This window comes from Hetaerina americana, unplaced genomic scaffold, assembly GCF_022747635.1.
Source record: "Hetaerina americana unplaced genomic scaffold, ioHetAmer1.1.p SCAF_117, whole genome shotgun sequence".
In the NCBI taxonomy this organism is placed as follows: Eukaryota; Metazoa; Arthropoda; class Insecta; order Odonata; family Calopterygidae; genus Hetaerina; species Hetaerina americana.
In genome coordinates, this window is record NW_027286259.1 from 334,019 (window position 1) to 349,867 (window position 15,849).

General features: G+C 33.2%; 1 protein-coding gene across 1 annotated transcript in view; it reads right to left on the minus strand.

Annotated features, from left to right (window-relative positions):
- Window positions 1–15,849, minus strand: part of LOC139685582 (ubiquitin-protein ligase E3B) — a 45,380-nt gene that overhangs the window by 18,803 nt on the left and 10,728 nt on the right. Inside the window, exons 5-13 of the mRNA XM_071582520.1 lie at window positions 15,037–15,225; window positions 13,301–13,492; window positions 12,662–13,136; window positions 8,692–8,863; window positions 7,670–7,788; window positions 6,724–6,899; window positions 5,087–5,232; window positions 3,679–3,815; window positions 2,260–2,423 (exon numbers count right to left, since the gene is read on the minus strand). Of these exons, the coding sequence (XP_071438621.1) occupies window positions 2,260–2,423; window positions 3,679–3,815; window positions 5,087–5,232; window positions 6,724–6,899; window positions 7,670–7,788; window positions 8,692–8,863; window positions 12,662–13,136; window positions 13,301–13,492; window positions 15,037–15,225 (1,770 nt within the window). The remainder of the gene's footprint in view (window positions 1–2,259; window positions 2,424–3,678; window positions 3,816–5,086; window positions 5,233–6,723; window positions 6,900–7,669; window positions 7,789–8,691; window positions 8,864–12,661; window positions 13,137–13,300; window positions 13,493–15,036; window positions 15,226–15,849) is intronic.

Below are 15,849 nucleotides of genomic sequence, written 5' to 3' on the forward strand. Positions count from 1 at the left end.
GGATGGAATTTTGCAGAATTGAAGGGGAGCTTATTGCAGGTTCAGATATCAGGTTGTTTCATCAGGAGAGGCAATAGAATGCATAACAGCACCATTGTATATTGTGTCCGCCAAAAACCTATATTAAATAGTTGAATACCAATAATGATAAAAACAAAAATAATAATGAAGGATATGCTATGGAAAGTTCAGTAAAGGTAAAGGGATGTATGGTGGTTATGTAACAATAATAATAATAATAATACATTTATTAATCCAGAAAACACATTTTACAGGATAGAGAATACATGACAGGTGTAAAAAACACCACACACCTGTCATGTAAGGCTAAGAAAGCATATTCATGAATACCCCCAATTGTCAATCACTGTACTCTGTCACTATATGAGCTGATTTGTCTCTAATTTGCATTAATTCACATGCATTTTTTCAAGGCTTATAATAGCGGGTGGGAGAGGGATGGAATTTGGGTTTTGAAAGTAGGGCTTGTTTTCAATCTTGGTTTATTACAGGGCATGCGAGTGGCTTTGGGATGGGGGGAGGATTAAATTAGTGGTTTGAGGAGATCTGATAAGTTAGCAGGGTTTGAAAGTAAAAGAGGAACATATGGGAAAAAAGTTGTTGGTGGAGTTGTGGTTCTTAAGGATAGGGTAGAGGTTTTATAGAGTGGATCTCAAAGACTATGACAGGGAAGTAGGCGGTACAAATTGAAAGAAGGTAGGCTTCTGTGAAGGAGGAAGGTTTCGGAGTGTACGCATGTCTTCACATTCTACTGTTTTTGAAGGATCCAGGATAACCTCATTGGAGGAGAGAATAGTGTACGTTTGAGAGGAATTTATCCAGAGAGTCGCGATGATTGCAGATTCTGTGTCCTCGTATGGAAAGGGAACCAGGAATGCAGAGTTTGCTGTGAAACGGGTGTCAACTGTTTTAGTGTACGTATTGTTATTTGTTAAGTAAGTTTTATATGTACAGAAGTGTGGAATGTTTTGTCTATTAATGATATTTTTTCATCTAGGAAGGTGATTTGGGAGGAGGAAACAGTAGAGGTGAAAGAAACAGAGGATGAAGTGTTAAGGTTGGCAAAGAAGGTTTTCAGGGATTCAGTCTCATGTGACCAAAGATGGAAAATATCATCATTATATCTGAGCCCCAATGGAGATTTCAGGGCTTGTTTTACCAGGAATTCTTTCTCTTTGAGACCAAGAAGGGGGTTTTTATAGGAAGGAGTGATCCTGCTACCTAAGGCACAACCTCCCCTTCCCACCCACACGCCCCTCATTTCAGATATATCCTCCAGAGGATCCATAAACCTGAGAATCCCGGGCATTTTAACAATTAATTCATCCAGCAGATCAAGGGTTGTGCGATGGGTAGTAGGTTCAGCCCTGGTGAATACATAATGAAATTATGGTTGCATAAAAAATTGAATAATTTTTCATTACCTGTTTCTTCATTAACCAGAGAATATTTGCATTGAAATCAATTAGGGAAAAGGTTATCATGTCTATGCCATTGTAAATATTATTTAACTGAAGCTTATTACATGGAAACCCAACAATGTAATTAATTGAACAGCATCAATGCTGGGAAATTTTGGATTTATTTCATCTCAATCTTGATATAATAATTTTACTATAGTGCCAGTTGTCTAATTAACCATAAGACAGGAATTAAAGGATAATTAAATCAGAGCATTTGTCAATAAATGGTTTGGGCTAGGGATTGGTGATGAGGAACAGCTGTAAAATATTTTATTATGAAGGAAGGTGCATGTGGAGTTACAAACACTAAGCAATATCCATGCAATCAAAACATCCATTATCGTAACCATATCCTCACCCCATCAAGTCCTGGGAGTACACTCTAACATTTATTATTACAGTGTTGCATAAAGTTGAGAATTCATACAAATTGATTGACTTTTGTGCACAAATTATACAACTCTGGATACTCATGATTCACTTCAGTTTTTCCCATAGAATTCTCTTCAAATTACACTTATTCCTTTTTCGGTACCAAAATAATACCCAATTAGCTAACATTAAAAAATAAAATAAATCTGGAGGGCATAAAAAAGTTAATTTCATTTTAGAAAGTTGCATGAATTGATCAATACATCAAGTTATACAATGTAATAAAGTACAGAAGTATTGATTTTCCCATTCTTATTATGACTAGTGCTATATTATAAGTCCTACTAGTAGTTAGGAGCAACATAAATGGATAAAAATACATAATGTACATTTTCACACTAACCTCATATACGGCTTTTCCCAGCATTCGACCAACAAAATCAAATAGTTGAAGGTGATTGTCTTGAAGATATGATGTTGGTGATGGATATAATCTTTCTTCACTTGTCACTCGGAAAAGATTTAAAGATGGATTGAAAACTCGTTTTATAGTTTCTTCAAGGAATTCTGAATAAAATTGAAGAATGAATATTAGAATATTTCCAATAAGGCTGAAGTCACATCAACTAGATTACTACCCTGGTTACAATGCTAGAGGGATATGAGGCATTTGGTAGCATACCATATTACCATGGTATCTGCATTCTTTATTAACCACAATGAAGGTGGCAAGCTTTTAAGCTGTTGGATTCAAAATTCACTAGGAGTAGGTAGATAAAAGAACTTAAAAATCAGATATATGACTTTGGACTAAATGAGCCATTTTTCCCAAATGCAGACAGTAGAATTTGAAAGAACACAAAATAGCACTTGGGAAGAGGAAAATTTTATTCTATATAGTTATGAGACATTTGATCTATAATACATTAATGTGTGATCAAAAACTCATAGAGATGGAAATTAATGAAAACAAGATAGCTGGATGCCAAAGCAAATACACCCAAGTAACCTAGTGTTTGTTCCCTATTTTTTCCCTTGTAACTTTGTTTTACCTCCCCCCTTTACAAACCTAGTGCCAGGTTACAGTCTCAGCCATGTCGTTTTCATTGCTTCACGACCGTAGGGACGTTCTTTTTTATTTACAACGTAATTAATAATTTGGTTTTTGTAGGTAAGTTGGTTAAAGAACATAAAATGATTATGCTAATCCAAAACTTCCGGTGGTAAAGTAAAATAGAAAAACTTCATATTTGCCCAGATTTTAAGTCACCTTGAATCTTAAATTAATGGTTAATAAGTGTCCACTACCAACCATGAATGAGCTTTTGGGGTTTTTCTGAAAGAACATTCTAAAAAATACACCTATCCATTGAAACCTATTTTGAGAAAATGTATCTATTGAAATTTTTATCATGATTGTCAACAACTGTCTTTTCTGTAAATATATATATATATATATATACATACTGATTTTTTAATGTTGATACCATTTTCACAATGTAACCCTCACAACTAAAATAATAATGATAGTGATGCTCACTTTATCACAAACAAATTTGTCTTGACCAAGACTTCCTTAATCACGATTATGTTATATTACAATGATAAAACCTGCGTTCAAATAAGGTTGCCTTTACCAATAAGGTGACCTTCATTTAGTAGGTCCCTAATTCAAGTCCTAGTTTCACTGAATACTTTTAATCTCCAGTAATTATAATCAGGCAATCAGTTGCACCAGAGCGCATCAAGAAGCTATCAGAAAAAGAATTAAATACTAAAAAGACATGGAAAAATCCATTACAATCCGTTTAAGACTAGGTACCTTTAAAAACTCCATCTTGATCAATCCCGGCTTCATCCAACCCTTGCTCATTGATGAACTTAACTCTCACCACACCCTTGAGAGCCTGTGATGGTAGCATGGCAAGCTGGCGATAACCATCTTCCACAATGCGAGTCCTGTATAAAATAATCAGATGTTACATAAGCTTGATTGGCACCAAACAGAACAATAGTAGAGTTAAAAGATACTATCTTTTTTATTTAAATAATTATTCATGAGCATTGCAAAGCATTGATGTATACAAAGAAGGCAGCTGGTTAAGAGCAATAAAAACTAATTAGCAATTTACATAAATAAATCATGGCATGAAAGATCAGTTAATCATTTTTTTAATTTCTACAAATAAGAACAAAAATAATAAGGGAAAATAAAAATCAGTAATATTAGGAAAGTGCATAACAAATTAAATAAAAGAACATGGAATAAGAAAAAGCTTCTAATTGAGATTAAATTTATTACATAGACCTAGACCATCAGTTGAAGCTAATAAAAAGAGGTTTGGCAAAATCATCACATGAAAAACCTCTTTCAAAAAATCAGCTGCAATTTATTGGATAAACAGACAGAAAAACAATTGTAATTGAAATGTGATGCTGAGGAGAATTGAACAAATATCTTGGATGGATATCAAGAGATCATAAGTAGACAACTTAATGAAGAATGAGTACATGATATATTTATATATTTTCATTTTCCTCAGCTCCACCATATTTGCTTCAAGTAAAGGTTAAGATTTAATTGAGAGATGAAAGATATCAGCACAAAAAATGATGACGGACCAAAAAGTAAATAAGCAGGTAATAAAATGCATGGGGAACGGCTAAAAGCCATTCATCTGAATGAAAACATCTATGAAATTTGAAAAATAATTTAGTAATTTCCACTGAATTTTACTTAAAACAACTGGGTTTTGTCTGTTAGACCTGATGATATTGACTGCTCAATGAAACCTGTTGTTTGAAATAAAATTCATTTTTTTTCAAATGTTATCATAAAGTTGAGCCAAGCACCAATGAATTCACATTTGTCCATGATGAGTTCGTGTTTAAGGAGTTTAGAATCACTATGGTAGAACATAATTTTTGAAATCATTAGTATTTGAAGACCACCACAGTAACTCAAGCACTAATTAAACTAAGTAGTAACTCAAGTAAAATTTATTAAAAACTCTTAAATAGTAGCATGAATATTTAAAGCAATAATTCAATCACAGAAATAAATTAAATTAACCAAGGCCTTCACATTCATGCAGAATGCATATCTCATGAATTGTGGTTGATTTTACATTCTCTTCCATTGATTAATATTTAGATAGAAATTTGTTGGAAGTTAGTTCGGAAGAAGTTATTGAATATAAATGTTTTTCATCTCAAAATGCTGAACAAACCTATGCACAGTGATGAGGGTTGAATGAGGTGAGGCACAAGCTGACTCTGTTAGGCCGTACACCATCTTCTCGTTATTAACATACTTTCGAAACAGTTGCACTCGCTCAACATGTGGTATTATATGTGGCATCTTTTGTAGAAGAATCTGAAGTTAAAATGAATAGAAAAAACATGAACTTAATATCTAAGAGTACTACTTAATACCTAAAAAGTAATACAATTCAGAATAAAAATCAAAATTGAGGAAATTTCAATGTCTTTTTGATTTGATTACTAGACAGTTTTAGACAAAAAGCACCTTACTGGACATCCAATGAGAATTATAAGCAACAACAAAATATCACCTCCTTAGTTTTGATGGATACACATTATACATTTTTTTGTTAGAATTTTGCTGGATAAAACACCCCAAAGTCCACTTATTCATGCTATAAATTAATCTAGAAATGTACTCAATTCCAAGAAATGGTTGTGAAAATTTGTGAACACACTTCATTATAATGTAATTTACATCATAATACATTAATACTGCAATGTTTTGTAAGAGGATGATAATCAAGAACAGCATGCTTCTACCTAGCTTTATGTCCAGAATTATTGCTATCCCTTGCTGGCTCTCTTCCCCTGCGCTGTATATTACTCTATACTATATATTACTCTATTTTATTTTTCTTTTCTCTGGCTAGTAATCCAGTTACTGTACTTCTTGACGTACCCTATATGATTACATAATTGTATGATATTCTGTACCATACTATGTACTTGTCAATTGGGGAAATAAAATTATTATTATTATTATATTATAACTGTCAATCCAGTAATCCCCGCTATCCTTCCATCTCACCACACAAAGCCCAAAAACATCTGCATTTCCCCTTTTCATCTCTCCCTTTATTTTCTCTAATTTTCCTGTCCTTATCATTTTCCTAATATTCTAAGTTCCTATTCTAACTAATTCGGTCCTTTTCTGCATCTTCGGTGCCACTGATGTCATTGCTTTTACTTTGTAAGAATTTTGTGAAATGACACCCTTAGAAGCCTTACCTCCCGCACTGCCAGGAATGACACACAGCTGATTGAGCTGAGTTCTGTAGTTACCAGGACTCATTTCTACTAAGGTGTCCATCCTAAAAATCTTGGGATAAATAATTGAGATGGTTCCCTATTACCTTCCTAAACATGTTTTTAATGTGACAACATCACTCAATGGTGGACCCTAGGACTGATACCATATACTGTAGTCAAGAGGTCTTTGCAGCCACCTTACTGAGGAACAGATACTGCACAGAATACCTTTCCTATGGTCCCTACTCTTTGATCGAACTGGCATGGATGGCCCCACCATGAGCAATTACATTGTTCCCACCAAGACAGCTCTAGGGATCAGCAGAATTCACAAACCCTTCCACCACGTCAAGGTTGTAGTCCATAGGAAGGGATATTAGACGTGTACATTCATAACTTTTATTATTATCAATACTGGGAAGCAATTTGCTGATAACTTCTACGTGTATTGACCATTTTATAGATATAATAATGGTGTAATGTTTACGATACCCACTAGCTTTCAATTACTATATTATTCAGTACACATGAATCAAACCAGAAAGAAATTTGGGAGAAATATTCTAGGCACCTGAGTTGCTTTCTTCCCTCTTTCCAGGTCATTCATGAAGGTAGATACACGCATATCCTTTAACAGCCAAATAGAAGGATCAGTAACATAAGTTCTCCTACAGTCTCTGCGGTATAACACCATTAAGAGCGTGTGAGCTGACTTGAATAAAGAATTATCATTTAAAGTCTTCAAATCTGGAAGAGAAGATAAAAACATTAATCTGTGACATTTTGCTTACTCTAGCAATGAACATTCAATTTATTATTCAACTTCAGTCAAATTTACAACTAATCAGCTTCGAATTAATACAGAAATAATTGGAAGTTTCCATAGAGAGAGCGGAAATAAGATGATAAAATTTTTAACAATAATATCAAAACCCCCTTTATTAAAAATAAATTATCAATTGAAAATTATTCTTAAAATATTTTAGACTGACAAAAGTGAATGAAAGATTTGAAATAAGTTTTAAGGGGAAAATACATGCACATAAAATGGTAGAAGTTAATTTTAATTTAATACGACCAAAAAGCTGATATCATTTAACATTGTATACTCAATTCTGCTAAGGCTATTTATGAAGATTAAAACAAAAATGACTAAGAATGGAACTCTCTAACTTCAAGCCTGCAGGAAAGCTTGTTAAAATGCTAACCACCATACTACCTGGACCAGCAGAGAAGCTAATAAGATGTTTTGAGGAAGAGAGTTACTAGACAGGGAGATCAAATATTGATGTTTATTTAAGTCTAATTTACCTTAATAGTTAGTAATAATGTAATTAACCAAAATATTGGTATTGAATATAATGCACTTTAATCATTTAGCATAAAATAGCTATATTTTCTATAGCAAGAAAATACACAACATATTATTGAGGGTTGTCATTATATTTATCAAGAACAGTTCTATCCTCGATTTGGCAAGCAAAGGATTTATTCTGAAAGATGATTCAATGACATACCAAAAAGATTCATCAACACGCCTTTGTACAAAAATTGGTTGAAAAAACCACACATATTGGCAAAGTCTTCTAATCTGAATGGTTTCTGATGTTCATACATTTCCAAGTCATCCAGAATTCTGTGGGAAACAGAAAATTCATTTTAGTAATTTTTACAATTTAACATTAATGTAAAAAAGTTAATAGCATGTTTATTTGACACACAAAAACAATCTTCTATTCATTCTAAAGTAAATAATTTAAAAAGTTAGTGTTATCATTATCCCTATTATCATTTTCACTGTATTAATTTGAATATTAATTTATCACCATTAATACGCATCACAGCCATTAGAGGAAATATAATCATCAATTGAATGGCCACCACTCATGACTAATTGCTAAGCCCTGGTACTCTTAATATATATCTTTCATGCCTCTTTTAGATTTCTATCAAACATCCCCTCTCTCCTCTCCCACCATTACTAGAACTTCCTTTTTACTTTCCATTCTGTCCATTTCACTTTTTCCATCCTTCTCCACACCCAGATTTCAAAATCCTCCAATCTATACTTATCATATCGCTTCAACAACCATATCTCCTCGCAGTATGAAACCACATTCCATGTCCAAGTTTTTATTAGCCTTTTTTTAACATCCTTACTCAACTACGGAAATAAAAATTGCAAATTTATTGATCCACTTCATGTAACATTTAGCAGAATTGACAAAGTTAAAATTTCACATAGAGGGGAATTAATAATATTGCAATTTTTATTTCTGGCAACCTTTGCAGGAGGCAGACTGCAATGAACTAAAGAAGTAAAATCTGGCGATCATAGATAATTATGCGGTTGTGTACCACTTCACCATTCAAATGGTGGCTTCCTTGATTTTCAACAAGCAAAATTCATTACTCACAATGAATGCCCAGTAACTTATTAAATTTACTTTTTGAGGAAAATACTTTGTCTATCAAACATAATGTAATCATATTTGATGAGACATGATCTCAATTTACTTCTAAAATAAAACATACTTACGTCACATAATGTGTCATGCAGTCACAGAAAAGAATTAGCATTTGAAATTCAGGTGCTGTTCCTTTAGTGTTGACCACAAGATGATCAAGGAAAGCTTTCAAGCCACATCCTTGACCCAAAGTACACAAGAAACACCAAAGATGATATAGGAGTCGCTCTTGGTAACAAAGTCCTGTCATAAAAAGTAGAAGTTTCAGAATAGGCTGAGAAACACATTCAAATTTTACTTCAATTTTCTCTTATTTCAAAAATACCATTAATATGGCATTAGAAAAACTGATAAGAATCATATTATTCATTTTTTGAAAGGATAGAATAAATAATTTGACTTCATGAAAAAACACATTCTACTTTGCACCTTCTTCTGATCCCTTAAAATCACTATAGTTGGAAAAAGTTAACAGAAATATACATAGTTTAAATGAAATCCAATGAGCCATACAAATGGGAAAGTTTCAGAAATGATTAACCACTGAAAACCATGTAAAGCACATTTCAAACAGTTCACAGCTAGAAATGAATTACAAGATTTTGTAACAAAACCAGAGCAGGGACAATAGGCAATATGCAAAGAGTACATTAAAAAACCCCTTCTATACTCTGCTGCTTTGTTAACCTATCACTGGTAACACTGTCCCCAACGTTCTTTGCCCTCTCATTCTTGCTTCCTCTTTTTCCCTTGTTTCGTTCTTGCTTGGTTCCCCTCTCTCTTATTAGCATCAGATAAGGGAACTCCTTGGACATCACTGTTTTGAGTGGATAACTCCATTGGTATTGGAAGATGAGGAGATACTAAATGAGGTTAACTTATTTTACAAGCTTGATAATAAGCTCCAATAACAATTTTCATAATTTTAACTATCAGGAAGATTATAATACAACTTTTCAACTAAACAATCTTTAAAAAAAAAAGAAATACTTGAATGAACTTCCTCAGGAAAATAAATTACATCACAGCTTGCAATTATCTAAAAAAATTTAAATGGCTTTAAAAACTATACATTACAATAATACCTCAGAAATACCTGCTAAACAAACATTTATGACAATTATCCTAATCTAAAAGAAGTTATTACGCATGCATAAGATTACACAAAATTATCATGGCATGAAATGAAAACAACATTACTTATTTGCCTTAATTAGCTATGTAAATATTTTGTACCCCTACAATTAATAAGTGGGTGTAGTTCTATAAGTACAGTATAGAATGAGTAAAAATAGTACAGTAATTAAAGCATGCGAAAAAAATTTCTGTATATATTGAAATAAGAGAGAATATTTAGTATTATCTGTAAATTACTGCTGGCTTAGATATTTCTGATAGCTTATTTTTTAGCATGAATATAATCACACCCTTACATTTCTTACCAATATGTTGAGTAAAAAGGGAAGGACTATATTCATGGCTATGGTACTTAAATTTTTCTTTATCAATTTACTGATCCAATCTTTCATTTTATTTACCTTTCTGAAAAATATCTTATATACTTAAAATGACCACTCCTCTTTCTGCTGCTTCAATGGCAACGGTTAACATGCCAATAATTTTATTCCACAAAACTTGTGCCCATTTAAATTTTCCAACAGTTTTCCTAATGTCCAATATTCAAAGATTTGATTTATCTATCATAACAATTGCAAACATTGCACATATGTTATAGATGTATCATTCAGAAAAAAATGACCTCATTGTTGCTTATGTGGCCCAAAAATGTCACAAACGAAATATTATGATTAAACCCTCCAAAAAATTGGTAATGGCTGAAAAAACTATAACAGTGCAGTTTGATTTGGATAATATAATATTTAGAGCTTTAACTATGGATTTGAAGTATGTAGCAAGTTAACTTTTATTGAAACATCAGGAAGTTCAGAGAGAGAGAGAATACACAATTGTCAATCTATGTGGATACAATTGAATCAGGGGAAATTGAAATGCTGTGGTGACTAACGTGCAGGCTTCCCACAGAGAGGGCCTGGATTCAAATCCTGGAGACAACAAATATTTTTCATTGGTATCCCAATCCCTACTTGAGGTGCTCTGTGGAGAGCACTTTGAGTGAGTACGACATACGTCAGATGGGATGTTAAACTGTGGACCCCTTGGTGCCTTTCGACAAGTGTAGGCTAATGTCAATGCCGGGTTTATCTCCACCCTTCCTTTCCCAACCATCCATAATGATGCAAATGACCTTAGCTGTCTGTTGCCACCTACAAAACCTACTACTACAATTGAATCAGGAGAAAGAATGCTTCCATTGTGTTACTTATGAAAAATATTGGAACTAAGCCAGTATTTTCATTTGAAGAGCTCTCCAGACTATAGAAAAATGCTGGTTATGCACTTGCAATGAATCCAACATCTTTCTTTCCAAATTGTATAATAATAAACGATTCATTTTATGTAGGTGAATGGATTTACAGTTACATATGTTCTAAATCCATGAGTACATAGGCCTCACCTGAAACTTATTGTAAGAATAACTATTATAATCTTTTCTAAAGTATAAAAAATTTTGAGGCATTAATTAAATGAATGCCTCTTAGAACGTCAGATGCAGAAAGCCCAAATTATAATAATCAAAAATACATGCATACATTTTTTTTGAAAGTCATTTCCTGAAATAGCAAAAAGTATAGCTAATCAAAGTTTTTTATTGTGCTTTCTTTTCATTGAAACAACTTATTTGACAAACACCTATTCTAGAAACTTTCTTAGAGGTAAACTTTGCAGATCTTTTTTTTCTTTAAAATATGTAACCATATACACTTTTGTCAAATTTAACTGCCAACCAAATCACCCATAAGATTGAGATATTATGAATAGACTTTTTATAAGGCAGGGTCAAATAAGAAGACCAAAGAATCTCAAATTTGGTCCACCCAAAACTCAGGTCACATTGCACATTTTGTCACATAGTGCTAGGATGCAGCACCCTGTTTTAACAAGTGAACAGCACTCAATGTTAGATTATAAACAACTACTGACCTGCCTTAAATAGGAATACTGCCTTGTCACATGTTGTTTTTTCCTAAATACAGTCTGAGGTCAAAAAATATACTTAGGGAGCCAGAAAAAACTCATAAACAGAGTAATCAACCCAAAAGTCAGTTCAGTAAATGATGGTAGAGTTCACCCACTACGAAGCCCAACGGCATATGAAATTCACACATCAAGGTAGGGGAACCAGTTCCTTTCCCTCTCCCTGTAATGGTTTCCCACGAAGATCTGGTACCACAAAAATCACATTGCTTGGGTGAAGCTGAGGGTGCCTGGAGAGGCTTGGGAATCGAACCAAGATCCTCTGGTCAGTAGTCCAACGCTCAACCTCTGGACTACCATGACCCTCACTTAGGGAACAAGATAAAATTAATGTCAGCTTCCTTAAGGCACAGCTACATCTTAATTAATCCTTAATCCCTGTAGCTAGTCCTTACGCCCTTTTGACTTGCAATCTTACAAAAATTGATTTCTCTATATTTACATGTTTAATCAGGCATGCATTTGGTTACATAAAACGTAAATGCGATACTTTGTTTATATTATACCCTTTACTTCTAAATTTTAAAATAAAACATTTAGAAATACTAGAAGACGTATTTGCTAAAAATTCACCACCTTTCCTATATAACCTTTATGCATCCGATGATGACTATTTAAAATGCCAAATGGTGTAGCATTACCCAAAGATGAGGATGACAGAAATCACAGTCAGCAGAACAATAAAAACTATTATCCAGCAGCATATTCCACAGAGTAGCATGCTGCTAAAATCCTAACAGAGTTGAAACATCCATTACTTTATGCTTGACTTGAATTAAAGCCCAAATGATGCTGAAGGAATTTTCCATTGCCAACTAAATACACAATTTACCTCCTTTAACATTTGAATCCAACACACTCCACTCCATAAACTGTGAATAATAGCACTGGTAACTGAGTAGAACACTTTCTAAACATGCTTACCTGTCAGTATATCCAGGCGTATTTGAGCGAGAGTAGTCAAGGCTGTCTGATAAAGTCCACAGAGGAATGCAACTTTGGTAACTTCAGGAGTCCCTAATTTCCTGAGAGGAGTTCTAGTCACAATTCCTTTACCCTGCCCTGTTGTCCTTTCTAAAGCCCTTCGAAAAAAATTACCAGCACCAGATGTAACGGCAGTTGCCAAATTCTGTTGTTCTGTCACAGTTTGAGATGTTGACACTGGCAAAGAAACTATATCCTCATCCATTGCAAGTGCTGCCAAATCCCGAAACATAACAGCCACCATTGGACCACTCCAGAGCAGGTATAGCTGAGCTTTTATGTGTACCATAGCATCATGAAGATCCATGTCTGTACCCCCACAAAACCAACCAAGCACCGGATTCCAGTGGACCCAGTTGGAGAACTTTCCAGCAACATACTGACGACAACTATCAAGTAGGCTTGTTATTACAAACTGGAAAATTTGAAAAGAAAATAATTAAAAAATGCAAATTAACATCAAATTAATAATTTTGATACATAAATATTATGCGATATAATTTCAATGACTTAAAATTTTGAAATAAATTCTCACATTTTCATAATAAAATTGTAATATTTTAAGGGTTTAATACTTACGGTAAATGTCGGGAAATATATATCTGGTAGGGTAGTTTCTCTTTCAATGTATGCCATATGAATCAAGTTTGCCAGAAGGCAAAGAGCATAGTTGACCTCCAGTACATTAAAAATAATTTTCATATTTTGCTCCACGCTCAGTAGAGTCAAACTCTTAACTATCATACCATGACTACTCATAGTTGTGATGCACTAATAATGAAAAAGAAAAATATTAATGAAACAAAATGTATTAAAGCAAAACACAAATTTTAGTGGGACTTATTAGTTACACTATCTCCAATAGGATGATTCATTAGATCTAAAAACATGTGCATAATACCATGCCAGCCAGCACATGAGAGTAAGAAGATGGCATTGCATCACTAGCCATGAGAGATACTTTCAATCTGATCATGAAGTTTATAACAAAATATAGCAATATTTTATTGGCTAGAAGTTTGAATGCAAGCACCCATATTTTTCTACTTTTGTCTGACATGGATACAGAATTCCCTATTTTGGTTTGTACAAGTCTACTTTCTTTAGCTGCCCATTGTGACTTCACCTACTAATGCAGTGTGAGGTTAGAATTATTCAGTCAGCATTAACATTAAACTCATATGTTCTGAATACTTTCAGTAGATGACATTATGCATGCGATCTGATTGCCTATTGTGATCAGGATCCTGGGTTTTCTAATCATCAAGAGACTTCTGTTTGAATCACAATTTTTAATTTATCTGGCAGCCTTCCTGTGAATGTTGTTCATACAGAAATGAAATCTTTCCTTAGAGAGTCATATGCTTGTGGCATGTTTCCTAATTCCCTTCTTCAATACTGTTCAATTGAATAACAATTGATTGACCTAATTCACAAAATCCCACTTTTAGTACCACTTCTGAGGATGAAAGTATAATTTGCACTGGGACATAATATGCACAAAGATTTTGAAGTTAGCCAGCCAAAATTAAAAAACCTTAAAATTGTCCCCCTGGAAAAATTTGAGAAAGGAAGGTGAAATACAAGTAATAAGAGTAAATCTGCAGGTGAGTCCTCAGTTCAATGTGAATGTTCACATCAGTGACGCATTAAATAATGATCTTTACAACCGGATTCCAAATGGTGATCAAATAGAGCCCCTTTTAACTTTTTCAAATTTACTAAATACATCAGGAGGGTAGGAGGTGAATAAAGAATGTATAATCTTCTCCTCTTGAAAATAGGATTGATCTAATGAGTGCTAGATGTGGTTTAGGTGGCTGCTGTAGTGTCCTTATCACATTTCTACATCATTAACATATTGGCAAAGGTATGGTAAGATCCCAACCTGGTTACGGGTAAAAATATCCTAGTAATGCAATATAAATATAATATATATTCATAATTATGTAATTTTACAATTAATCATAATAATGCATAATCCTCAGAAAGACAGTACATGAAATATTCATCTCAAAAAACCTCACTATGAGAGAACATACAGTAAGCAGAACAAAAAGAAAGGGTTTACATTCAAGATTAAATTAATTTAATTTCTATTGCACTATTATTGAACTGAATAACAAAAAGTCAATTTATCATCATGATTTAAAACTTTAAATAATAAATTTGAAATTTAAGTCAAATAACATTTTTAGTCTCTTTAAACATGGCACATTCATTATTTTTACTGCCTGAAAATAAGGAATAAACACTGAAAATGGGTCAACTTAGTACACAATACATGATGTAGATAACTAAATAGGAAAACAAACCTCAGGAGAGAGATTCTGAAGATGCAGTACTAGACCTGGCATGCATAATATGTGTATCAGGAACTCAGTAAGAAGTTTATCAGAAAAGTTGGCAGATATGAGGGGTCGCATGGCCAAAGTAAATGCAGCTGATAGAGTCACATGCCTCAGATTTACCTTTGCTCTGCCCAAGCCTCGAAGAAGGAAACCCTGCAATAAGAGAATAAAGAATTTGGCTTCTGTATTCCTTTTAATATTAATCTAACTTGATGCACCCCAAACAATAATTTAGAGATAGATGCATCTGCACATTTGATCTTTAATTTCCTTATTTTAAAAATAATTCTGTGCAGAGATTGTTTTCCTCTTTCATCCAATTTTTATTTTGAAGACAACAAAAACGTTTCAGGCTTTGAACCTCATTTTTAGATAGCAATATATCAAACTCAGATATCAATTATAAAGCCTAACATTGAAAACAATGTCCCAAAATAAAATTTTAAGAAAAAGTTACAGATCACATTCAACAAAACACAGCCTCAGGCAAATTAATATTGGAGTAATTATTAAATAAATTTCAAACTATCACTTTAGAAATAAAACCAAAGTATTGACAAAATTATTTTGTAATTTATAAAAAGTCCATTTTTATTATGAACAAGCATTGATTTCTGTACAATAAACATCCTACATGGTATTCTTTTTAAGAGGAAAAGTAATGAGAAAAATTCTAAATATTCCTGGTTTCAGCTCTTGTATCTGGCTCCAGTTCTGATTTAACACAGACATTAGTAATGCTACCATTACAAAATACCTTATTCTTGCAATATACAC